General features: G+C 36.7%; 5 protein-coding genes and 1 long non-coding RNA gene across 9 annotated transcripts; 3 read left to right on the top strand and 3 right to left on the bottom strand.

Annotated features, from left to right (window-relative positions):
- Positions 1 to 2239: 2239 nt before the first annotated feature.
- LOC132030464 (probable (S)-N-methylcoclaurine 3'-hydroxylase isozyme 2) lies at positions 2240 to 4284 on the top strand. The gene is made up of 2 exons (XM_059420109.1): positions 2240 to 3251; positions 3465 to 4284. Exons 1-2 carry the CDS (start codon positions 2367 to 2369, stop codon positions 4071 to 4073), a joined length of 1494 nt encoding a protein of 497 aa, XP_059276092.1. The 5' UTR covers positions 2240 to 2366; the 3' UTR covers positions 4074 to 4284.
- Positions 4285 to 6107: 1823 nt separating this feature from the next.
- On the top strand, positions 6108 to 8503 carry LOC132030465 (glucan endo-1,3-beta-glucosidase 12-like). The gene is made up of 3 exons (XM_059420110.1): positions 6108 to 7243; positions 7506 to 7958; positions 8327 to 8503. The coding sequence occupies exons 1-3, from the start codon at positions 6334 to 6336 to the stop codon at positions 8356 to 8358; spliced, it is 1395 nt and encodes a 464-aa protein (XP_059276093.1). The 5' UTR covers positions 6108 to 6333; the 3' UTR covers positions 8359 to 8503.
- A 958-nt stretch (positions 8504 to 9461) lies between these two features.
- LOC132030466 (probable (S)-N-methylcoclaurine 3'-hydroxylase isozyme 2) lies at positions 9462 to 11689 on the bottom strand. Its single transcript, XM_059420111.1, has 2 exons — positions 10574 to 11689; positions 9462 to 10325 (listed from the first exon to the last, which is right to left on the bottom strand). The coding sequence occupies exons 1-2, from the start codon at positions 10982 to 10984 to the stop codon at positions 9717 to 9719; spliced, it is 1020 nt and encodes a 339-aa protein (XP_059276094.1). The 5' UTR covers positions 10985 to 11689; the 3' UTR covers positions 9462 to 9716.
- On the top strand, positions 9783 to 10589 carry LOC132030467 (uncharacterized). The gene is made up of 3 exons (XR_009408050.1): positions 9783 to 9919; positions 10084 to 10193; positions 10266 to 10589. It is a non-coding gene; the product is annotated as an uncharacterized LOC132030467 (long non-coding RNA).
- A 456-nt stretch (positions 11690 to 12145) lies between the features above and the next one.
- On the bottom strand, positions 12146 to 15414 carry LOC132030468 (scarecrow-like protein 28). The gene has a single exon (XM_059420112.1). The coding sequence runs from the start codon at positions 14476 to 14478 to the stop codon at positions 12511 to 12513; it is 1968 nt and encodes a 655-aa protein (XP_059276095.1). The 5' UTR covers positions 14479 to 15414; the 3' UTR covers positions 12146 to 12510.
- Positions 15415 to 17459: 2045 nt separating this feature from the next.
- Positions 17460 to 25690, bottom strand: LOC132030470 (plant UBX domain-containing protein 8). 4 transcript variants are annotated; one of them, XM_059420114.1, is made up of 11 exons: positions 25494 to 25690; positions 20848 to 20909; positions 20104 to 20686; positions 19935 to 20021; positions 19734 to 19834; positions 19318 to 19537; positions 18999 to 19214; positions 18790 to 18921; positions 18239 to 18382; positions 18095 to 18151; positions 17460 to 17799 (listed from the first exon to the last, which is right to left on the bottom strand). In XM_059420114.1, the coding sequence occupies exons 1-11, from the start codon at positions 25575 to 25577 to the stop codon at positions 17692 to 17694; spliced, it is 1794 nt and encodes a 597-aa protein (XP_059276097.1). In that variant the 5' UTR covers positions 25578 to 25690; the 3' UTR covers positions 17460 to 17691. The 4 variants fall into 4 exon arrangements, with proteins under 4 accessions (XP_059276097.1, XP_059276096.1, XP_059276099.1 ...); XM_059420113.1 differs by having other exon boundaries at positions 19734 to 19846; positions 25494 to 25689; XM_059420116.1 differs by lacking the exons at positions 17460 to 17799; positions 18095 to 18151 and having other exon boundaries at positions 18308 to 18439; positions 19734 to 19846.
- Between the last annotated feature and the right edge of the window lie 778 nt (positions 25691 to 26468).

The following is a 26468-nucleotide window of genomic DNA, read 5'->3' on the forward strand; positions in this document are numbered from 1 at the left end:
TTGCCGCTGGGTATTTGGCCGCGGTATGTTATGTTATGTTATGTATGTTATGTTACGTGATATAGCGCGGGTATTTGGCCGCGGTATGTCTGTGATATTGCGCATTTGGATATTTGGCCGCAAATATTCATTTGGGTATTTGGCCGCGGTATGTTATGTGATATGATAGTGCTGCTGGATTTTGACCGCGGTATGTGGTGACACTGAGTTCTATGCATAGTTCGTTTTCTTGAGAAAAATATTATTAATAAGTAAACGTTTTGGTATTTTGGATATGTACTCACTTTCTGTATTTCCGCTCCGATTATGACTCAGATTTGATATATTGTATATTTCTACTTTGCATACTCGGTACATATTCCGTCCGACCCGCTTTCGTCGGGGTGCGTTTCATGCCGCCAGTACGGACGCACGGTTTGGTGATCCACCGATTTAGGACACCTTCTTTATTTGGAGTGCTCCTCTCGTCCGGAGCTTATATTTTTGGTATATATTCGTTGCATTGTATATATTCGGTCATGGGTACGGCGGGGCCCCGTGTCTGTTTAGATGGACATGGTTGTGGGTTGAGCCTACTTTTGTATGGTTGCGTTTGGATATGTTGTGTTTGGGCGAGCGGCCGGTCCGCATATGTATATATGTTGTGTTGGTGGCCGGCGTGGCCTTGTTGGTGTTTTACGTGCCGGGGGGTTGTTTTGGATAGTCAGTAAAACAAAGGAAACTCTGCCGAAATTTTTCTGGAAATTATCTAACTTTGAAACACCGCCTTGTCGGCTTTTGTGATATTCTTGATGCGTTTGATATAATTCGAGGTAGCGTCTGATAGGTGTGTATGGGTGCCCAATTAGGGCACCAGTCATGGCCTACGGGGTTGGGTCGTGACATTTCACCCCTAAAGTATCAAATGGATAAAAAAATAATGACACAGTATAATGGAGTTTGAAACTTTTAAAAGTGAGCATCGCCCCTGCGACACTATTAATCATCCAAACCCATAAATGATATCCACAAGTGTGGAAAGTTGTATATACTTCATATCTAAACATAACAATGGAATACAATAGCCATGTAACTGAATAATAATCTCAGTTAATCAAAATTATTTTAGTTATTTGATTTTTGTAATTGAAAATTAAGTCATTGAAAAATAATTCTACTCAAGGTTAATTTAAAACGCATCTAAGATTTTTTAGAATATAAATATTATAATCAGTAAACAAACATCATTTTCTTAAATCTTAATACGTATTAAACAGCTTAATCATAAGAAAACCCCACAAAAATGGCACTTGGAATTCTACATAAATCATGTTAATATTCCTTCCTGTCCATATTATATGGTGTTTTTAGTTTGGGCAAATTTTTTTAAAAAAATTACTCACCCCTAAAAAATACTCCCTCCTTTTCAATTTATATGAACCCATTTGATTGGGCACGACATTTAAGAAAGAGGGAAGACTTTTGAAACTTATGGTTCAAAATAAGAAACTTGAAAATTTGTGTGGCTATAAATCATTCATAAAGTGAATTTGTTTCCAAATTATTAGGTCATAAAAAGGAAATAGGTTTTGAAACAGAGAGAGTAAGAAATGTTTTTATTAAATTATTTTTAATTTAATATATTTATTTAATATGATTTCTAGATTATGTAAAAATACACTTATCTAAATAAAATAAATTAAGATTTTTTTTTTTAATTATATAACAATTGTGTAGTATTTATTTTAGAGTACATGAAGAAGCTACACAAGTACAAACATTACAATAAGGGAATAGCAAAACACAGTACTTCACCTAAGCTATTAATGTAAATCCAAGACAACCTAAAAAGTGCAATGAAGATATAAAATAGTTGGCCAGTAGGCCCCACGTGAAATGATTGTCTCGAGCACGTAATGATTACATTATCACAGGGTAGACTTTTGTTGTGATTGTCAATGTACAAATAATAAAGCAGATGGAACAGCCTTCCTAAGCAAGCAAATGATTGAACAGCTCTATTCTGTTGTACCAAAGGTAATAGAAACTGTACAAAGGAAATTGCAGAGGTAATTTATTCATTTTCTTAGAAAAGTTATACTGTACCAGCACGTGTCCTGATAGCCCCTGACCCACTGCCTCTTTGTTTTCTAATAATTTTGCATATGACAGACGACGAACTGCCCCAAAACCCACATTTTAGAAAAATCACTTTCAATTCACAAGAAGTCAAGAATAATACAAGTTAGTCCAAGAATGCTTGCTCCACAACTAGTAGATAAGGATCTAGCTTTATTAGGTTACCTCAATAAATCTACAAGAAAATTCTACGCTAAAATATACTCATTAGAAAGAGAAAAAAATATAAAATTGTCCATTTGCAGGCCATGGCTCAGCCATCTGAAATTATTTTCTTGCTTACATTTTTCCTCTTACCCTTAGTTTTTTTTCTCTTCAAAGCTTTCAAATCATTCAACAAAACTCCACAACTTCCACCAGGACCAACACCATGGCCAGTCATAGGAAACATTTTTCATATGGGAAAAATGCCTCACATAACTCTGACAAATTATGCAAAAACTTATGGCCCCCTTATGTCCCTCAAGCTTGGAACTCAATTACTAGTTGTTGGATCATCACCTTCTGTTGCAATAGAAATCCTTAAAACCCATGATAGAATCCTCTCAGGTAGACATGTTCCAAATGCTGTTCCTTCAAAAAGATCAGAACTTGACAAGATATCAATAGGCTGGAGTTCTGAATGTAACAATGGATGGAGATACTTAAGGACATTATGCAGAACTGAGCTTTTCTCTGGCAAAGTATTGGAGTCTCAAGCTTGTTTGAGGGAGAAAAAAGTGATGGAATTGGTAGAATTCTTGAGGTCAAAAGAAGGTCAAGTGGTGAATCTTGGAGAACTAGTCTTTGCAACTGTGTTCAACATGTTGAGTAATGTTCTGATATCTAAAGATATGGTTAATTTGGAGAAAGAAACAGAAGAAGATGGTGGGATGAGAAGTCTAGCAAGGGGAATAATGGAAGTGGGCGCTGCTCCAAATATATCTGACTTTTATCCAATTTTGAGTAAATTTGATCTTCAAGGTTTGCAAAAAAAATATATAGATTTAATGACAGAGATTCGTTCCAAGTGGGAACCGATTCTTGAAGAAAGAAGGAACAGTAAAGAGAGTGGTTCTCCTAGCCAGCAAGATTTCTTGGAAACTCTCCTTGATAATGGTTTCACCAATGATAGTATCTGCCAGCTATTTTTGGTTTGTTCCCTCTTTTCTCTCAAAATTTGCTTTCTGAGATTCATTTTCTGGTGTAAACCAAGTTAGTCTTTGTGCATATATGTTGTTACACAACTGATATCTATGCGTTGAGCCTTTAGCAACTTCTCTTTTTGAGGTTCTTGTATTCAAGAAAGTTGGAGTTCTCTATTGGTATGTAGTATATCTAACAAGTTCGCTTCTAACCCTGTGAAGGAGTTATTCGTTGCTGGTGGAGACACCAGTACCTCAACAATCGAGTGGGCGATGGCAGAACTGATTAAAAATGTGGAGTCAATGAAGAAAGTTCAAGACGAGCTCGAGATTAAACTCGGTGAAAGTGATTACCCAAAAGAATCTCAATTGCTTCATATGTCCTATCTTCAGGCCTGTGTGAAGGAAACACTTAGGTTGCATCCTCCAGGACCATTGCTGCTTCCACATCGTGCTATCGAAACCTGCCAAGTGATGAGTTTCACAATTCCTAAAAACACTCAAATCTTGGTTAACGTGTGGGCTATCGCGAGGGATCCATCGATATGGGAAGAACCGGAGATGTTTAGACCACAAAGGTTTCTGAGTTCCGATACGGACTTCAAAGGGAATGACTTTGAGTTCTTACCTTTCGGTGCTGGAAGGAGAATATGCCCAGGCCTGCCTCTGGCTGCAACAAAAATTCCATTTGTCCTTGCTTCACTTGTTCATTTCTTTGATTGGGAACTTCCTCATGGAAAATGTCTTGTCGAGCTAGACATGCATGAAAAGTTTGGAGTAACACTGCAAAAGAAAGAACCGCTGCTTCTGATTCCCAAGCCCAGAAAATGACCATTGGGATATACAACTAGGGTCGTTTGGTAGGGTGTATAATAATAGTACTGAATAAGGTGTATTAGTAATCTTTGGGATTAGTTATCTTTGGCATTTTGTTCTATGGACTGTTTGATTTGTTGTATTAAACGAATAGGAATAGTTATAACTAATACATGTATAAGGGATTTAATAATACCAAATCTAATACTAATATTATTTTCTCTAATACCTCCTACAAAATGACCCCTAAATCTCTTATCTGAGCTATACCTTGCATTATGCATTAGATACAAGTATAGTTTTGTCCTGTTGTAATCTCGTGTGGTTATATAAACAGAAGTTCTTGTGGTGATAACGACCCAAGTTATATTTTAAGATAAGATCATGTGCAATTCCATAAATGTCAAGTGAAATTATTTCATTTTGGTTCTACTCTCCTTGCCCTTAAAGATACAGAGGATTCAAACATACAAGTATATAATGAAGGCAAAGAATTTGTGACTGACTAGAGAAATTACTAAAAGAATCACTTCATTGAATACAATTTCTGATATCTTCTTGCTACAATGGGATGAATAACAATAACAAATCATTACAACCAAAGAAAGAATATACCGACGAAATTGACTGAATATACTGAACTAAGAAAGAATACCAGTTTACAAGAAGAATAATGCCACAAGAATTTTTACAGGCGCTGAGGAAGTCGCCTGTGATAATGCAGGTTCTCTTCTTGTCTTGGATGAGGTAAGAAAATTATATTTTCAGATTTAATTGCAACCACATTTGCCTATGAATCTTATGTCTCATCTAACAAGCATGATTGGCAATTACATAAACAGACAAGCAGTTACCTTGACCAATAACACATGGCTTTGTAAAGTAGCGCTCCTATGTTGCATTATTTTTGTAAGGTAATTTCTCTGGAATTCTTCAAAAGAAAACATATGAGCAGTTTTGCATGCTGAAACAGATAGAGTAATTCAGCATTTTGCACTTAAGGTAAGTAAAGCTTTTGACTGAAATAGTTCCCAACCTTTTTCGCATAGTGCGGTGTCTTATGTACACTTCCTAACGACAAACTGAGATGAAAATTAGCCTAAACTCATATTCCACAAAGGGAAAGTGAAAACTATTTTCTCCTTCAGTTTTCCTCTGATTGATTGGGAGGCTGTTTCTAAGAGTCAAGGACTACTGTAACATGATGTTTGTTACACGTGTGTTGCTGGAAAAAGGGATAGGTAGTTTAGGATTTGGTTAAATCAAAGAATACGAAATCAGGTTCCATTTTTTGGCTTACACTACATTAATAATTCAATTCTTAGCTTAAATTCACTATTCCCTATTCTGTCTTTTCTTTTACTTTTCCCTCCATGCTATTCACGAGGAATACTTATTTTCTCTTCCTGATCGTATTGTTACCCCGTATTATTTGGTAATTACAAAAATAAGAAAAGGAATGTTATTGTTTGGGTTCTTCATTCTTATATTCTTGCTTGGTTATTTGTGATTCAACTCTTGTTCTCCTAGTTGAAAGTTTTAGAGAGGTAACAGTTAACATTATTTCAGTAATGAATAGTGGTTCCTGATTACTTCATAAGGAAAATACTTACTGCTGTTATTGTTTTATGTATACTCAATCCACTATAAGGTGGTATATTAAGGTTCTCCATGTTCGTTCACTAAGAGCAATGTATTGCCTAAGATTGTTTTATAAATATGTGTAGATAAATAACTAATCTGAATAAATATGAACGCCACTATACTGAAGCTTTTACTTGTATTGTGCATCAGATACAAGTATCTTTTGTCCTACTCTAATCTCGTGTGGTTATAAACAGAAGTTCTTGTGGTGATAACAGACTAGTTATAGTCCTATGAAGATAAGATCATGTGCCCAAGTTGATCAATTTTCTGGTATAGCTGGATGCAGAATGCTGCACGGGTTTCAATGTCAGGAGGACTTTTATGAAGTGCCTTTAATTTCTTTGACATTTTTGTCTTTGCAGGTGCAGATTTCACACCCATCCAGCTTAGCTCTTAGGATACTCATAATTGTGTAAGCACTTTTTGATACAAAATGACCCACCACTTTGACTAGAATTGCCATAGTGCACATGACACAGTATAGATAATCATGTAATTTTACCACATTGATATCGGGGGATACATAAACTACACTAACACTGCTCTCACACCCCCATACTTCCATTATAAGTGGTAGTGAGAATTACGCTCACAGTTACATTTATAGGGCCATTTGTGGGCTGGCGAGATGTCTCTCCTTGGTAGTCTTGTGCTGCCACTCCTCCTCATACTTCTCCCTCTTTGCTGCAATAATGTTTACGGTGTCGGAATAAACTATGGAACAGTTGGAAGCAACTTGCCCTCACCAAAGAAAGTGGCTCAGCTACTTCAATCGACCATCATTGACAAGGTTAAGATCTACGATACCAATCCTGAAATCCTTGAAGCCTTTTCCAACACCGGAATTGACATCATTGTTGCTGTTGAAAATTCTAATGTCACAAACCTAAGCGCCAACCAGTCTGCTGCTGATGAGTGGTTCTCCGCTCGTATCTTGCCCTTCATTCCTGCCACTTCCATTGTGGCCATTGCCGTAGGAAATGAGTATTTAACCCCGGATGGTGATGGTGATGATAAATTGGACCATAATGCCTTAGTCCAAGCAATGCAAAATCTGCATTCAGTTTTACTATCACGCGGGCTAGCCCGCAAAATCAAAGTGTCCACGCCACATAGCATGGCTGTTCTTGCTACTTCTTTTCCACCTTCATCTTCCACATTTGCCACCACCCTCCTTCCTACCATGACTTCCATTGTCACGCTTTTAGCAGATACAAATTCCGCCTTCATGGTTAATGCGTACCCATATTTTGCTTACCGGGACAATCCCAGTACGGTCAATTTAGAGTATGCATTACTAGGAAATGCAACCGGGGTACGTGACCCTAAAGGTTACGTGTACAATAACATGCTAGATGCACAAATTGATGCAATTCGATCAGCAATCAATGCACTTGGTTTTGGAAATCGGTCGATTCAGATTATGGTATCAGAATCTGGATGGCCATCCAAGGGAGATGCAGGAGAAACCGCTGCAACCACTCAAAATGCTAGAACCTATAATAGCCGATTAGTTGAACGTGCTCAGTCAAATAAAGGTATTGTTGAAATTTGCTTTCAGTTACTGCTTTACTTCTTTTAGCATAATAATTTGCTTAGGTTTAGGATAAATCTACTTTAGTTGAATTTTAAATTTCTATTGGATAGATTAGTTTGTTGAGATATTTTATGCAGATTTTCTGAAGATTATGTTTTCAAGCTGGCTATTTATAGTCTTTTATGCTTAATTAAATTATTGAGATCCATCTTAAATCAATAATTTCAACCTTTTTGCTGCACCATCTTTTAAAAAACCAACAGGTACCCCCATGAGCCCAAAAGATGGCATTGATATTTTTGTGTTTGCCTTGTTCAACGAAAACAAGAAACAAGGAGGGACTAGTGAGAGGAACTTTGGGATTTTCAATGCGGATGGATCGAAGGTTTATGATGTGGATTTGAGTTGTCAATTCTGTAGCGGAAATTCTGAAAAAATGGGGGGTTTTGGAGAGAAATTGTCACTAAGGGGACCTTCAGTTTGGTGTGTAGCTAAGCCACATGCAGATGAGAAGGTGATACAGGCTGTGCTGGATTTCTGTTGTGGACCTGGAGGTGTCGACTGTAGGGAGATCTATGAAAATGGCTACTGCTTTCAGCCTGATAAAATTCACGCCCATGCATCCTACGCCATGAACGCTTATTACCAGATGCATGGAAGGAACTATTGGAACTGTGACTTCAAAGGCACTGGTCTTGTTACCTTCAGCGATCCAAGTAAGTATTCAAAGATTTGATATTGCATTTCTTAATGTATACATATCCACATTTAGTAGTTGATTTTTCGATCAACACAAATAAACAATAACATACACAAATAATCCCCTTACCTCCACCTCGTGGAGGTAGAGAGGCTGTTTTCAAAGACCCTCGTCTCAAGTAATGCTATCAAAGCAATTTGAAAAATGAAAATACAAGAGTAAAGAAAACATAGCAAAAAATAGGGAAAGCATTACATAACAAGCAGAAAAAAGGAACAGTAACAACAACAAAATAATTGGAGTAATAGTTAACTAGAATCACTTTGTTTGACCTTTCTTGCTTTTTTTTTTTTTTTTTTTTTTTTTTTTTGGTTTATTAATCAGGTTATGGAAGATGCTTCTATTCGCAACAGTGACACTGGAATCAGAAAGGGGTACTGTGAGATCAATGTAATTCAAATTGCCTTTTCAATCCTTGTTACTCTTGGACTAGTAGGTTATCAATGTTATGTTCCTGTCATGAAAAAGTCCGTAATCAAAGGATTTTTGTTCTCCGAGAAAGTTTTTTTTTTTTTTCACTCTTTTGACTAGATACCCCACCATAATTTCCAGTTTCACTGCAGTAGTGGGGGCACAACAATTAAAAAAAGCAACCTACTAAAGTCATTTGCATCAATGCCTTACAGACCAACTCAAAAAGTTGGGATCCTTTAATTTGGTAGTGTACAACAGGCAACGACTCTGAGAAAATTTCCATTGGCAAGAGCAGTTAGAATAAGATCCGTATTAGTACTTTCCTTCAGTGAACCATTCTTCGCCATATTCCCATAAGTGAGTTTAGTACAATGTATGATAACCAGTAAAGCTAACACAATCATTCATTTAAAATGAAAATTGAAAGTTCCACGGACAGTATGCCTATATGCCTCTTACGAGACCTTACTTAAACCAACATATATTTTTTTTAATAACGATAGTGTTCGAACCAATATTAAAAACAGGTACGTAACTCTCCACCAAGGTTTACTCAATATATACAAATTAAGATCATTCAAACACATCACCATCTGTCATGCCCCAAACATAAGTATGTGTGAGACTGACACTCAATGCCTTAAACTCTCATCGCGTGACTCGTTTTTAATCAGTTCTGCATAGAATAACTCCTTCACAGGGTTAGAAGGAATCTTGTGAATACTACATCCCTATAGAGAACTCGAACTTTCTTGAATATAAGAACTTCAAAAAGAGTAAGTGCTAAAGGCTCAATGCATTGATATCAGTTACTTTGATTTTCATTTTTCAGATGCTACGAAAGACTAACTTGGTTTATACCAGAAAATGAATCCGACAGAGCAAATCTGAGAGAGAGAGAGAGAGGAAGCAAACCACAAATAGCTGGTGGATGCGATCATTGGTATCTTTGTAAATGACATGCAGTGCCACACAATAAAATGCTTAGTTCCATGAGCAAATAATACTGCATTTAGAAATTTTGTAGCAGTTTAAGACCATCTAATAGGTTTAAAGCTTGAAGAGGCTGTTCCATTGTCATTTGAGGGCAAGGGGAGTAGACCCAAGTGAAACAATTTAACTTGAAAATTTATGCAGTTGGGCACATGATCTTATCGACTATAACTTGCCTCTTATCTCCACAAGAACTTCTGTTTTTATAACCACAAGATTACAGCAGAACGAAAAATTCTACTGGTATCTAATGCACAATACAAGGTATAGCACAGATAAGAGATACTGATAGTATATATCCCAATGGTCATTTTCTGGCCCCGGGAATCAGAAGCAGCGGTTCTTTCTTTTGCAGTGATACTCCGAACTTTTCATTCATGTCTAGCTCCGCGGGACATTTTCCATGAGGAAGTTCCCAATCAAAGAAATGAACAAGTGAAGCAAGGACTAAGGGAATTTCTTTTGCAGCCATGGACATGCCCGGGCATATTCTCCTTCCAGCACCGAAGGGTAAGAACTCAAAGTCACTCCCTTTGAAGTCCATATCAGAACTCAGAAACCTCTGTGGTTTAAACATCTCTGGTTCTTCCCATATCAAAGGATCCCTCCCGATAGCCCACGCGTTAACCAAGATTTGAGTATCTTTAGGAATTGTGTAACTCATTATTTGACAGGTTTCGATAGCACGATGTGGAAGCAGCAATGGTGTTGGAGGATGCAACCTGAGTGTTTCCTTCACACAGGCTTGGACATAGGACATCTGCAGCAATTGAGATTCTTTCGGGTAATCATTTCCGCTGAGTTCTATCTTGAGCTCGTCTTGAACTTTCTTCATTGACTCTGCATTTTTAATCAGTTCTGCCATCGCCCACTCAATTGCTGTGGTACTGGCGTCTGTAGCAGCAGTGAATAACTCCTTCACAGGGTTAGAAGGAAACTTGTGAGTATATGCTAAACTTTCTTGAATATTAAAACTTCAAAAAGAGAAGTGCTAAAGGTTCAATGCATTGATATCAGTTGTGTAACAGCATATATGCACAAAGACTAACATGATTACTTTGACTTTCATTTTTCAGATACTACCGAAAGACTAAATTGGTTTATACCAGAAAATGAATCTAATGAAGCAAATTTGAGAGAGAGAGAGAGAGAGAGTGAACAAACCACAAATAGCTGGTGGATATGATCATTGGTAAAACCATTATCAAGGAGAGTTTGCAAGAAATCTTGTTGGCTAGAAGAACCACTCTCTTTACTATTCCTTCTTTCTTCAAGAATCGGTTCCCACTTGGAACGAATCTTTGTCATTAAATCTATAAATTTTTTTTGCAGACCTTGAAGATCCAATTTACCTAAAATTGGATAAAAATCAGATATATTTGGAGCAGAGTTTACTTCCACTATTCCCCTTACTAGACTTTCCATCCCACCATCTTCTTCTGTTTCTTTCTCCAAATTAACCATATCTTTAGATATCAGAACATTACTCAACATGTTCAACATAGTTGCAAAGACTAGCTCTCCAAGATTCACCACTTGACCTTCTTTTGACCTCAAGAATTCTACCAGTTCCATCACTTTCTTTTCCCTCAAACAAGCTTGAGACTCCAATACTTTGCCAGAGAAAAGCTCAGTTTTGCATAAAGCCCTTAAGTATCTCCATCCATTGTTACATTCAGTAGTCCAGACTATTGATATCTTGTCAAGATCTGATCTTTATGACCGAACAACATTTAAAACATGTCTCCCTGAGAGGATTTTATCATGGGTTTTCAGGATTTCTGTAGCAACAGAAGGTGATAATCCAACAACTAGCAATTGAGTTCCAAGCTTGAAGGAGATAAGGGGGCCATAAGTTTTTGCAAAATTTGTCAGAGTTATGTGAGGCATTTTCCCCATATGAAGAATGTTTCCTATGACTGGCCATGGTGTTGGTCCTGGTGGAAGTTGTCATGAGTTGAGAACTTTGAAGATAAAAAAGATTAAGGGTAAGAGGAAATATGGAAGCAGGAAAAAAAATTCAAATGGCCTGCAAATGAACAAGTTTTTTTTTTTTTTTTTTTTTTTTTTTAACTTTCAAATATATTTCAGTGTAGAATTTTCTTGTAAATTTATTGAAGTAACCTCATAAACTAAATCCTGTGGTTATAATTCCTTGTCTACTAGTTGGGGAGCAAGTATTCTTGGACTGACTTGTATTATTCACGTGTATTGAAAGTGTGATTCTAGAAGAGGGTGATATAGGGGAAGATATTTAAGTACTCAATTTTTCTCTCTGTTTGTCATTTGGAGAAATTTGTTTTTTATATAGGTGAAAAAATTAATCGGTTCAAAAACCTCTTGTACAATAGATAGGCAATTATTATCTAGGTTTTGAGAAGCTCATGACAGGCTTAAAGCTATTAGACGTTCCGCCTAAAATGCTACTCCACTATTTTAACATATCCATCTTAAAATCTGCATCTCTGCAAAACTCATTTTGTGCATATTGATTGTTACATTGTCATTGAGCGCAAGGAGAGTAGACCCAAGTGAAACATTTTCACTCGAAAATTTATGCACTTTTGGCACAGATCTTTGAGAATTGTTATCAGATGGTCTTAAACTACTTCAAGGCTTAATGTAATGCAGTATTATTTGCTTCTGAGCTAAGCATTTTATTGTGTGGGACTGCATATCATTTACAAAGACACAGGGGATTCAAAAATACAAATATATAAAATGAAGGCAAAGAAGTTGTGACTGACTAGAGAAACTACTACTTCATTGAAAACAATATCTGGTATCTTCTTGCTACAATGGAATGAATAACAATAACAAATCATTACAACCAAAGAAAGAATACATCGGCGAAATTGACTGAATATACTGAACTAAGAAAGAATACCTAAGCTTGCTTACAAGAAGAATAAAGAATGAATACAAATATGAATTCAAAGGTACAAACAAAATGACCCTATGCATTTTTATCTAAAAGATTTTCTTTTCTTACCAGATTGGCAAATCTATCTGCAATAAAGAATGAAAGAATGAATGACTCTCTACCTAAAAAGAATTTGTTAACCTTTTTCCTGTGAACGAAAAGAACAATTGTGTGTCTATCAACTTGGCTGATAATAAGAGGATGAACTTCCAGCAGCATCAAGAGGAGTCCACGCGGAGACCGTGCATAGAGGCTGATCTGACCAACTCAGTGTAAGTGCAGCATTGTCGTTCCCTTGCTTCGTGATCCTGTAATCCTCACATGAGTACATCTTCAGCAGCATTTGACTCTGAAGCATTTCCCTTTCTGTAATCCCCGTGCATCGAAAACCCCCTTGTTCCATCAGCTTCCGCCATTTCCCAAAAAGCTCATGCCTTTCAGTCCTATCTCGTCCTTCACAAGCAATGATATTTCTAATCTCCCGAGCAAACAACTCTTCTATCTTAATCCTGGCAAGGCTATCTAATGGAAGGCTGAAACCAATAGAATCAAAAACAGCAGCATAGTATTTTAGTGAGTTAACAAGTCTTGCTTCCAAACTAAGCTCATTGTGCTCAGCTTCTTGCTCAGCCATCAGAATAATATCGGGATTCGTGCTTCTAATCAACCCCAAAAAGTCCCTTAGAATCCCTCCAGAACTGTCGTACAAAAGCCTATGCATCTGTAACACACAATTCACTGCAACACTTTCTCCTTCTTTAACATGAAGCATCCATAGCCTCACATCTTCTAACCTGTCAACAACTGGATGGAACTCGAAAGCCAGATTCAACGCCTCAGCAAACTCGGAAAGCCTGTCTCCTGTTTCAACAAGATCCTGTTTTGATTCTCCTATACCGGTAATTCTAACATGACTCGGAGGGTTTGGCCTAGAAGCCAAACTCTGAAACAAACTAGGCCACTGTAAGCCTTGCTTAATGTCGAAATCAATAATGTGAACCCGGTCCTTTCCTTCAAAAGCTCTAAGCAGAATCTCATTTGATGTGAAATGGATGAACCTTGGAATTGGACTAACCTGATTCAACAACCTCAACGCCGTACCGCTATCATCGTCTAATCGATCAAGGTCCCGAGGGGGTATAATGTGAAAGATGTGAGGCCAAAGACGAGCAACACGCAAAGCTAAACCCTCAGTGAAGTAAGCAGTTAGCCGGCTTATTGGTGACCCTCTTGGAGAAGCAAGCTGCCCTAGCCTAGCTATCAGTTGATTAACACCAGTGACATTCCTTGAGCCAATTGCTTCAACACAACTCACAAGTAAACTGAGCAGCTCAGCTGCATCATCCTCCCGACGATTATTGGACTCATTATGTGCTATTACAACTTCACCCCTCTCATTTGGATTAGGTATCCTAGAAGAACCATTGCCTATTTCATGCTGCTCCCCCGGAGGGTTCTCATTAAGCCTAAGAACCAAACCATGACTGTCTAAAGAAGCACTTGATACCGACGCCTCTTTAGCAGGATCTTGACTTGTTGAGACATTTTTGTCACCAAAATTAGTAATCTGGGTCACTACAGATTCGATCCAAGGATTGTTTGGCACATAACATACACTGTCTTCCTCTCCTGAACAAGAAAAGGAGAATGGTGTTTCTTGAGGAACTGATCGTGCCACATTGAAACCGGATTGTAACCAGAAATCACCACCACCCAGTTGGCTCAAACTCAAACCATAGCCTTCTTCTGAACAATCACCTGACTTCCTATTTCCCTTTTTCCTCTTATTAGCTCTGCTCATGCAGGTCTCATCATCATCATCAGCATACCTCTTCAAGCTCCTACCTTTTTCCCAAAATTCATCCTTGCTTTCTTTCCTAGCTTCGGTTGAGGATGGCGGTAGACGAATATTGTTCTGCTTGAGTGAGCAACTAGTGTTCTTGGCTTCAATAGGCTTCTCAACAGAAAGGCTGCCAACTGGCCTAATAGATTGGGACCTTGAGGTATCTTTTCTAGCAAAACTACATGGCAAGTCCAATCTTTGTGTGCTCATTGAAGGGAAATTACAAGTTTGAAACTGTGCAGATGCTTCACTCCTTAATCTATGCCTAGGTGACAACAATGTAGAAGAACAACCCGCCAACATTCTTCACCACCCTTACCAGTTTTTGTTCTTTCTTTTCAACTCCAACTCACCCACCCCTTTTCTTCTCTATGTCTGTCTCTCTTATCTTTCTCTATGTATATATAATTTCACTATGAAATATACAATTTTTTTATAATGCTAAATTTCTATAGATGATCAAGAGAAACAGAACAATGTCTATATGTGAGTGTGTGTGAAGTTCCAAGAAAAACAAAAAACTGGAATCCGATGCAAAAAAAAAAAAAAAAAAATGTGATATCTGTGTGTCCTATGTGATGATGGACCTATAAAATCTGTATAATAATATTTCTATATGCAACAAAGAATGGAATCAACAACAAATACACACACCAATGGAAAGAATCAAAGAATTGAGAAGATTTCTCCTATTATCAACAATTTTTAACACCTAAACAAAAAAAATCATCGGATTCCAAAACTCTCAAAATAGAATAAAACTCATTGTCTAGAAATTTGATTCACCAAAGGATTCAAAGAAGAAGAACTCACACCATGAATGAAGAATCTCTGAACACATTTTTTGCAGCATAAAAACTGAAACTTTGAGCACAACAACTTCAAGAATCCCATGCCAATCTCAATCTGAACCAATCAACACACTAAAAATTGAATCTTTTTGCAACCCATTACACCAAACAAGATTTCAAACAACCCCACCCCTTATCTTTAACTAAAACTTAACCAAAATAAACACCACCCCACCCCTTAGCTTTCCACAAAACCTTCAAACATGCATGAAAACAAACAAACCATCAACTGTCATCATCATCATCAAAGAGAAACAACTGAAGAGAAAAAAGATTATAACTTCCTAAAGCCCCACTACCCAAAAAAGCTAAAACACATATGCAACTGTGTTTTTTATATATTGAGAACTGAAACAAACTAACCCTCTTCTAGTTTTTTACTTCTCTAAGGAAACAAATTATGGCTTTGGTAAAGATGATGTTGGAAAAAGGGCAGGTAAGAACCTTGATCTATCACCGTTAGATCAAAATCTAACGGTGGAGATGGGACAAGAAATATGACCGTTGTGAAATTTGTCAGAGGAATATAGCCGTTGAGAAGGACTTGACATTAGTTTTCTATTTGAAGTCACGTACGATGCACGTGCATGCGTCATGATACCCGTTTTTTACTTGACCGTTGCTTTTTGTTTAACCTTTTTATTACTAGTGAAGTTTCTGGGAGATTACGATTATTAACTGACTAATCAGGAAATTACAGTACACAAGGGACAGACAACAGTGGTAGAAATTAATTTATATTAGTTTAATTAATTAGATTGCTTTAATGATGGCCATATCAATGAGGACAAAGAAGGGCCCGTTGCAAAAAGATTCGTACCAATGTTGGAGTGATGTTTTGTTTTATATGTTTCATATTTTGACTATTTTAAGATTTTTGCGCACATATTAGGAAAAGTATTTGCTCCCTCCATCCATTGTAATTGTGTTTTTTTCACGTCAATTAAGAAAAACAATAGTAAATAAAAGACATAGTTTAAAGTTACTCTCATTTAATAAAAGAAGATTGATTTCTTCTTCTTAAATACTATTCAATGAAGGGTATAATTGAAACTAACTGACGACTTTAATCTTCAATTCCTAGAGTGATGATAATTTTGTGGCAATTTTTTTTTTTTAAAGCTAAAATGACTATTAATTTGGGACGGATGGAGTTGTACCCTTGGTCGTAAGAGAATGTAAGCGTTCAACTACATAGCAAAAACGGAAAAGAATAACCTCTAGATTTTTCCGAAAACTTCAAATATTTAAGATAAATTCAGTTTGTCAAAATGATTACTAATATCTATGATAGAAGCACATTCAGTTACCTTATTGAAGACCATAATAAATAAATAGACATTTTTTCTTTAACACTTTAGATTTTTAGATAAGAGAGCAAGCAAATGGGCTTGAGTTAGAGTCTTGCCACCATCCGTTTAAAAAAATACTTTTCGTGTGCTTGATTAAAGAAGAAAACCAAACTCACGTATTAATGTAGACGTACCAATATATAAATAAATACATCTTTATAATAATTTAAACTTTTGAACAGTTAAAACATGCAAACCACAAAATATTGTTGTGACATTGTCGTCAACCCTTTGCTGCCGTAGTAGGTAGATTAGTTCTGGTCTACTTAATTTCAGTAGAACAGGTGAAATCCAAGAGTTGCGGAGCACGTGGAGCAGGGCAGTAAGTGTCAGAGCATAGTAGCATCAGATTTGATTTGGTCAAAAATCCTGCCCAGTTCATTCTGTGACGAGACGCATTTACCACATTGGGGCCGTTAACCAGGTTTAATATTTATGCAATTAAAGTTATTCGTTTTGCGATAAAATAGATAAGTGCCATGAGTACACTTAATTGTAAATATCCATTTACCACTCCAACAGCTTACAGATAGCTTGCAAGTAGCTTTACAAGCAAATTTCCGAAGCAGCTTACAAGTAGTTTGTGAGCTTACACATCAACTTCTGAAAGTAGCTTACCTAGCAGCTTCAATCATTCTATAAATAAGAAGCCAGTTCAATCCATTTGTACTGCATATCAAAACAAATCTCTCTCTTTCCCACCCAACATTTTTTGGCTATATCACTTATTGTCGTATATTTTGTTATTATTTAATAACAATAAACTGTTTGTTCTTTCAAATGCACGATGAGTAAACGACTGCCACTAAAAGCACAGCGAGCACAAAGCTTAACCTAATATTTAAGTGGTAGAAATAAAAGGGACGGACTCATCATCCACTGAATTTCAAACTAAGCACCCCAAGCTCTAGGAGGTCTCTCGATTATGGAAAAAAGAACCCACCGTAAAGTGCTCCATTAGGAAGGATGACTTTAGTTTCTCTATTAGAAACATATGGCTTGCTTTATATGGCTCACATTTCTCTAAAGCCGGTCGATGATGCACATTATGTTAGCTATGTCACATGACTATTTGGCGAACTTTACAGTAACTTTTTTCAATTTTCAGAAAGCAAATAATTCCACATATAAAGCACCATAAATCGCTGTAATACTCCTCACCATGATCATCATTTGGCGTTTCCCCTCGCAATCAGATAATTTGCAGCGATGCTTACCAACCAAAACAAACCAACCCATGAACACCAATTTCACCTATGTATAATCTATGTCTTTAGGGGAGCAATTTGAAACTACTTTACAACATGAATAACTTATATCGACTCCAGAAACAGGGCTTCTTGTTTGCTAGTCAACCCCAGGTCATCCAGAGACAGGGTACTTTCTCCATCACTGAAAGCACGCCTAGGATATGGTCTTACCTGCATGTAAGGCATATTGTATTTAGCAGGTATTCAGTATCAATTTTAGCTGTTAGAAAACAAACAAAATGAAACTACTAATTTACGAAATTATGAACAAGGAAAGTGCACACACTCTTTCTCTAAACCAACAAAACAAGAACTAAACGACCATTTGAAACGTGCATGAACTTTTTGCAATACACTATTTTGCAAGACACAAATACTGTCAAAGTCAAACTAAGAAACATTTGTTCAAATACATAAACCAAACCCCAACTAATAGGAAACTACCACTCAGTTAAAAAAGAGTTACCAATCTATATGTGCCGGGCTTGATCACTCTGCCAACATCAATGTAATCGAAAAGAGACTGCGAAGCACACATTGATCCAGTTAAATCATCATGAAATCATACCATAGAAACTGCAGAAATCATGTTCCCCAAACACCAATATACCTGTAATCTATCAGATTTGAGAAAGCGCCGTCCTCTGCGGCTTCCATCCGGCATACGCACAACAAGATTCACAGCATTCTCGTTATCTGCTGTTGGCTCCTGAGGAAGAGAAGCCTCTTTTGCTGCTAATTGTCTCTCCATTTCCTGATCAATAACTGAGTCTGAGATTCTAAAGCCAGCAGATTATCTATACTTGACCTACTACAGAGATAAGATAAGGGTTTCACCAGTTCCTTCGATTTCAATATAGATAACAATCACAGAGAAGGAAAAATTAAACTTTTTATCACCTAAAGGATAAAGCCGCATTTGTGCATGCATGATCACACACACCATACGACACAGACAAGCAGAAAGAGAGGCTGGGAGTATATCACCCACCCAACTAAAATAAAAATCTTGTTGAAGAACAATAATGAAGTACAATCAGATTGTGGAAAGGAGATTGGATGACAAAAAATCTACAGTACCAATAAAGTTCATAGGTAAAAAAAGTACTCGGGTTCTAATGTTCCCACTTTTTGTTAGGCCAGAGATGCGGTACTTTATACCTTTTCCTCCTCTGCTTTCCTTCGTGATTCCTCCTCCTCCTGCCTCTTTTCTTCAAGTGCAGCTTCAGCTTCTTGCTTGGCCTTCAATTCCTTTTCTCTATCAGCTTGCAATGCAGCATGATATTCATCATCCTACGTTCAAATATTTTTAGAAGCAGGATCAGGGGAAAAATAGCCAATTTAATTGCAGCTGGGGCTTAAAATGATACCTGCTGTTCTCGAAGTAAACGCTCAGCCACAAGAGAGGGAGATGGGGGAGGAGGCGTGCGCCATTGATAGGGACCCATAGGTCCATCAGCACCATTCTGCATAGGCTGATGAGGTGCATAAGGCAAACGATATCCAGTACCCTCAGGTATTCCACCAAATATTGCAGCCTCAAGCATGACAGCTTCATCATGTTCCAGGGATGACATACCACCCCACTTCAAAGAAAGAATATGGAAGTAACAGGGTAAGCATATGCATAGTCCAAAACCAAGATGAGTATGTATGATAAAATCCACCACTAAAACAGGGAGCATATACCTCATCAGACTGGAAGTCAGCAGCACCGTTTCTCGGGGAGTGATTAAGATTATCATGCAGTCGAGGACTTGATAATGGGCTAACAACACGTTCTTCGATATCTTGGGCTGTTTCAGAACCTGAAGACATAGGTTTTCTTCTGCGCCAAACCAGTGGTTCCTCTTCTAAATCTTCAGCTTCATCTTGGATGGATGAACTTCCCACCTCTGATCTAAATTGCCTGCAGAGACTAGTTAGATAATCCAAAAATGCAGAAACATGTTGTCTTTACTCTCACAACTACATACACATGCAGGGTAGCTGTAGTTGAAGCAGGGATGTCCCGCTTGCAAGTGCAAACGGATAAACGACGTGTAAAACAAGAGAAATAGAGCAATTAATCTTTATAAATCAACATTCCAGACAATAACAAGTACCTTCCATTAGAGAATGTAGATTTTCCAAGCTCATTCTCCTCAGCTGGCTTATAACCTTCTGATTCTGGTATAGCTTTGCTAGAATCAGGCATAGCTTTATCCTGCTCAGCATTCTAAATTCCATCCATGTTAGCATGAGAAATACCAGCTAAAAGGAAAAAAAAAAAAAAAAAAAAAAAGTATAGCAATAGTAAAATGAACCTTTAAAGACAAAGACACCGCATCTGCAAGTTGAGCATCCTCTAGATGAGACTGCCTTGGTTGAGGCCTTGGATTATTACTTAGATCCTGTGGCATGACAAAGGGAATATCAATGACTGAAAGTGGAAGAATCTCTAAGGACGTCACAACTAACAATATCGCTACATACATTGCTGACGTCAAATTGTCGGGTCGACATTTCAGCATCGCGTTTGGAAGCTTCAATCGCAGCACGGACCATTTCCTCTTCAATATCATTGGCATAGTCCGGCAAGACATCAACACCAGGAGCACTTGGTTCTGAAAACACTGCTGTAGAGTCTCTGTCAAGGATATCATCATTTGTTCTATCACGCCTGGCAGCATGTGTTGGCAGAGGACCTGGAAATACTTCGTCCTCATCGTCATCAATTATAACAGTCCCACGAGTTTCTGGGCCAAGGATCTGGTCAGTCTCTGTAACGTCCTCAATAACAGGAGCATTTCTAGAATGACCAGATTGTCCATCCCCATCCTTCACCTCAATAGGGATCTCTCTTACTTGTCTTGGATGTGAGACAAATGGAGCCCGGCTTGTAAAATCAGTGTCAAACACACTTCTAGTGAAACTAGGATCAAGAAGGGAGAAAGCATTTGGAATCCTAGAAGAGGAAAGACCTGAAAAGGGAGGTCTGCGAAATTCCTCTGTAATTGGATCATCTATTTCCATATCATCCTCATGTGGAGCAGTAGCAACAGGTGCTGCATGCACTCTGCATAATTAGAAACAACAAATCAGCAACTGACAGTAAGCAAGATCATTTTAGCAGCAGCCAGAAACAACAAAAAAAGAAGAAGAAGCAGAAATAACAGTTTACCAGAAAATCTCAATATAGGGGATGTATTAATGAGACCCAGGGTGTGTATTACTAACCTGTTGCTGTCTCCCTGATTGAAATGTGCATTCACAGCTTCGTTCAGATTCCCACCATGCTCCTACGAACACAGCATATAAGAGAATAATAAAGCTATTTCATTCAAAGAGCAAAAGAACAGATTTATGGAGCTCCTATGTCAAATGTTACGATTTAAGTCAAGCATCGAGCAATGACAATGGCTGAATTTTTTCAAAATATGTCCTAAAGATGCTAAAGTAGCATCTCCAACCTTATACCAATCAAGAGAATGTCTAGTCACTTCTATGTGATGCTAATAGAGTACCAAGCTCCAAGAAGATAAACCACACTTGATTAAAGAAAAGCACTTGACCAAAAATTACCGTCTCATAAATTCTATTTAAGCTTCTATTACAAGACTCTACGCTTTCTTTCTTACAGGCGGTGGGGAGGGATTAAGCAAATGATGGGTCATGTCTTGGAAGGAGAATATGGTACTTTAGTAATTCAACATCAATTGTGGGGAAAAAAAAATGAAAATTAACGCGACCAATTCCTTACAGTAGATACTATATCTATCGAGTAAGGCAAAGGGAGGTGGAAACCAAGAGCCTATGAGCATTAAGTTCATTTATATATGCAACTTTTTTCTCAAAAATATATAGAGAAGCCAAAAAGACATGACGGCAGATTTTCCTGAAATTCTATCATTTTCTTGACTCCAATTTGACATCATATGCATGTTTTGACCAGATCACTCTCCATACCTCTCCCTCTTATACCAGTAAAACAGGACGAAAAAAAGAACATTCGATGGAGCACTCATGCATAACCAGGCATGCCCCCCACCCCCTCCCCTTTTTTTTTTTTTTTGTTTTTTGGGGAGGGGGATGAAATAGGAGGACATGATTTTATGGAATATCACCTACCTATTATCTGTATAAAATAGTCGGATATTCTTCTCAAAGTTAAGGCTTTGGGATTCCAAGAATTCTTTCCTTATTATGAATATCAGAATGCCTTTTTGTAAGGCGCAAACCATCAAATTCAAAAGCACTCCACAAATACACATATTAGCTAGTATTTAAATAAAGTGCATTTAGATACCTAGGCTGCTTGTTTCAAGAAAATGGAATGATAGATGAACATGTTACTCATAGGATTAAAATTGGATGGTTGAAGTGGATAAGTGCTACCGGGGATGCCTACCAAAGTGAAAGGTAAGTTCTGTAGAACAGCAGCTATAAGAACGGCAATGTTAATATGGCAGTGAATGTTGGGCTGCTAAAGTCCAACATATCCATAAGATGTGTTGCAGAAATGCGTCATACCAAATTAGATAGGATTAGAGATGGCAAAATTCGCCAGAAGGTGCAAGTAGCACGATAAACGCGAGAAGGTCGCTTGCAATGGTTTGGACATGTACTGCCTCAACCTACAAAATGCACCGGCATGTAGGCATGAAACTACGGTAAGTGAAGGTGTTAAAAGGGGAGGGGTAAACCTAATCGAAAGACCTACAAATCCTTGGTAGTAGTGCAGACTTGATTAAAGATAAGGTACAATTGTTGTTTTTGTTGTTGTTGTGTTGTTGATGATGATGAGGATATGAAATGAGCTTAAATGAAGAAGGACTAATATAGCCAACTCCAAGTTGTTTGGGACTGAGGCGAAATTGTTATTGATGTTGTTGCATTCAACTTCTGATGCTAACCATCATGTGGGTCTAGTGGAAAAAGAGAAATAAGAGAATTGAGGGATTAGATCATTAGGAATGATTTTGTAGAATAACCTCCTTTTTCCAGATAAGATAAATAATTTTATTGAAGTGTTTGGGACTAAAAACCTATAAGATACGGTTTCTATGTATATCAGCCAATCTCTTATACAAAGAGGAATCTCATGGGTGCATAAAAAAGAAATAAGGGATACAAGGACTGTCAAAATCAATCTCTACCCCTTCAAAAGCTCTCCTGCTTCTCTCTCCTAACAACCCATACATGTGCTAATGGAGAAACCCTCCCTGCTCGACATCTCCTCCTCCTCTTCATCGTCCCAGCTAACAACATTTCTTTCATGGAAATACGACATCACCCAAGATAAACCAAACCATCCTAGAATTTCAACCATAAGCAAGAAGCTAACTGAAAATGTACAAAAAAGTCATCCACGCCTTCACCCGAGCCCTTACACATATAACATAAGGAATAGACTCTTATTCATAGTTTCCGGTGTATTCTTGTTGTTCCTACTTGTAGGAAAGTTGGGGTGACATTTGTAGAGAACAATATAATTGTGTAGGTTCCCTAGTCTTTAAAATACGGTCTTGTGTAATTGAGTTGTCCCACATTAATAAAATTATTTACCTTAGAAAAAAAATATCCGGCTGCACGAAACTCTATTACACTACAATAGATGAAATAGCTCCAATTCAGAAAACATAAAGCAGCAAAATTGAACAGCACAACCAAATAGGGACTATCTAAAACCAAGTTTTCCTCATTAGACTTGCAGCAACAAGCCTCACAATCAGCACACATGCGTTACCACGACTTCGTCGAGTTAATATCCAATTCATCCAAATAAACATCATTGTACGAACAGCAAAAATGACTCATACAATTTGTTTGGCACTCTTAGCTTGTAGAGAGACAGTTTGACAAACTTTTGGAGCTTAATTTGAGTTGATTTACTAAGATTCTTATAACTAGAATTAGATACCCATAAATTACACAAACACTACTAAAAATGATAACTCTCCACATATCAAAATCGTGAAAGAATACAACTCAAAATTTAGATCGAATTCACTTAGTTTGCATCTTGGAGAAACAAAAGCGCCAAACGTTTTGAGACTGCGAAAAGTGGCTGATTACAGAAAACAAATATAAAGTCTAACCAATAAAACACTAGATGAAGCTAATATCATGAGCTGTAAACAATCAGAAAGCCTCCGATTAGCAACTGCAATAATCAGAACTTAAAAAAGAAATCATTTTTAGTTTTTTCTTAATTCATTCTCTTAAAATTCAGGATTAGATATCCGAAAACTACACAAAAATACCTCAAGTTACTATTCTCCTAATACCAAAATAGTGAAAGAGATACGTTCCAAAATGTTGATCAAAGTTCAATTAGTTTGAATCACGGGAAACAAAAGCGCCAACATTTACGAATAGATAAAGAAGCCGATTTTAATTTTTGTATTAGTTGAAATAGCCGATTAAAATTAAGTAAGCAACAATTAATCCTAAGCATTAAAGTACTACACTAAGTGAAAATCAGGAAATCAAGCAATCACAGTAATCAGAATTTAAATTCCAAAAAAATACATATATACTATTAACAATCAATCAAATTAAACATCAAATGATTACAGCAGGAAAAAAATCAATAATTACAACCAATAAAATACTACACTAAGCCAGAATTCACCTGCGGTAAAAAAAAAAATGCAAGCAATAAAATACTACACAAAGCGAAATACACCTACGGTAACAATCGCAGTAAATCACAAGTGAAAAAAAAAAAAACAATTGGAAGCAATAGCGAAAATTCACCTACGGTAACAATCGCAGTAATCAGAAGTGAAAAAAATCAATAATTGCAACCAATAAAACACTAGACTAAGCGAAAATTTACCTACGGTAACAATCGCAGTAAAAAAAAAAAAAAATCAATTGCAAGCAATAAAATACTACAAAAATCAGTAAGAAAAAATCATTTGCATAGCTTTCATTCACCTACGGTAACAATCGCAGTAAATCACAAGTGAAAAAAAAAAAATCAATTGGAAGCAATAGCGAAAATTCACCTACGGTAACAATCGCAGTAATCAGAAAGTGAAAAAAATCAATAATTGCAACCAATAAAACACTAGACTAAGCGAAAATTTACCTACGGTAACAATCGCAGTAAAAAAAAAAAAAAAAAAAATCAATTGCAAGCAATAAAATACTACACTAAGCGGAAAGTTCACCTACGGTAACAATCGCAGTAAGAAAAAATCATTTGCAAGCAATAATATGCTACACTAAGCTTTCATTCACCTACGGTAACAATCGCAGTAAATCACAAGTGAAAAAAAAAAATCAATTGGAAGCAATAGCGAAAATTCACCTACGGTAACAATCGCAGTAATCAGAAGTGAAAAAAATCAATAATTGCAACCAATAAAACACTAGACTAAGCGAAAATTTACCTACGGTAACAATCGCAGTAAAAAAAAAAAAAAAAATCAATTGCAAGCAATAAAATACTACACTAAGCGGAAAGTTCACCTACGGTAACAATCGCAGTAAGAAAAAATCATTTGCAAGCAATAATATGCTACACTAAGCTTTCATTCACCTACGGTAACAATCGAGTAAATTGAAAAAAAAAATCAATTGGAAGCAATAGCGAAAATTCACCTACGGTAACAATCGCAGTAATCAGAAGTGAAAAAAATCAATAATTGCAACCAATAAAACACTAGACTAAGCGAAAATTTACCTACGGTAACAATCGCAGTAAAAAAAAAAAAAAAATCAATTGCAAGCAATAAAATACTACACTAAGCGGAAAGTTCACCTACGGTAACAATCGCAGTAAGAAAAAATCATTTGCAAGCAATAATATGCTACACTAAGCTTTCATTCACCTACGGTAACAATCGCATTAAATCAAAAAAAAAAAAAATCACCTCGAGTTTCTGAATAGCGGTAGCTTCAGAAACACCAGTAATGTTCATAAATGTCTCGATTTCTGCTTGATTAGGTCTCGCCATTTTTCTATAAAAATTCCCTAAATTTTGCGATCTTTTTTGTAAACAAACTGATTTGTGAAGGAAACGTGAGAGAGTGAAATAGATAGAGAGAGATAGGTATTTGGGGGAAACTGAAAGAGAGCAGAAAGGAATATATATTGAAGAGGTGCTTGAGTAGATATTAGGGTGGAATTTGAGGGGTTTCTGGGTAAATAAACTGAAATAGCTGGACCCTTCTACAGTGTTCTTTAACTTCCACGCATTTGCTTGGAAAAAGTTTATAAGGCCTTGACTGTAAAATGTGCATATCTTGGAGCATAAGTCGATTTGGGGACTTAATGTGTGATTTGGCATAAATGTGGGACCAAAAAGCTTAAAGCGAGGAAATAAAGTAATCTTTGCTCCCAATTGAAGGGATCCATATTTTAAATTTGAAATAAGTATAAAATACCACAATTATTGTTGATATTAAAGTATATATTTATTATTTAGTATTTTAACTTTTATATATAGTATGAATATAATATTTTGTTCGATGTGACTTATAATCTAGTGATACCGATAAAAATTATTAGCCCAAATTCAATTCTCACTATCTCCTTTCTTGATAGCCTATTGTGAAAGATTGAAAAGAGATATGAGATGTGATTTCTTTGTAATTTCCTTCTTCCATCCCCATTATAACGTAAGAATAAAAGTTAGGTAAGCTTTAGTTTTATAGCCCTTTTTTTGGTCAATTCAATTTTCTAACTTGACTTTCTATTGGTAATACCCAGCATTATAACTTGAATGATTTGTGCTTTCAATGATATATTATTAATATGGATTACAATGTCTAAGTCATGACGTTTTTAATATAAAATGATTTCTAATAGCTATAAGTATATCTTATTTCTATGTAAGTATATCTTA

The sequence above is a fragment of the Lycium ferocissimum genome, chromosome 9 (assembly GCF_029784015.1).
Source record: "Lycium ferocissimum isolate CSIRO_LF1 chromosome 9, AGI_CSIRO_Lferr_CH_V1, whole genome shotgun sequence".
Classification (NCBI taxonomy): Eukaryota; Viridiplantae; Streptophyta; class Magnoliopsida; order Solanales; family Solanaceae; genus Lycium; species Lycium ferocissimum.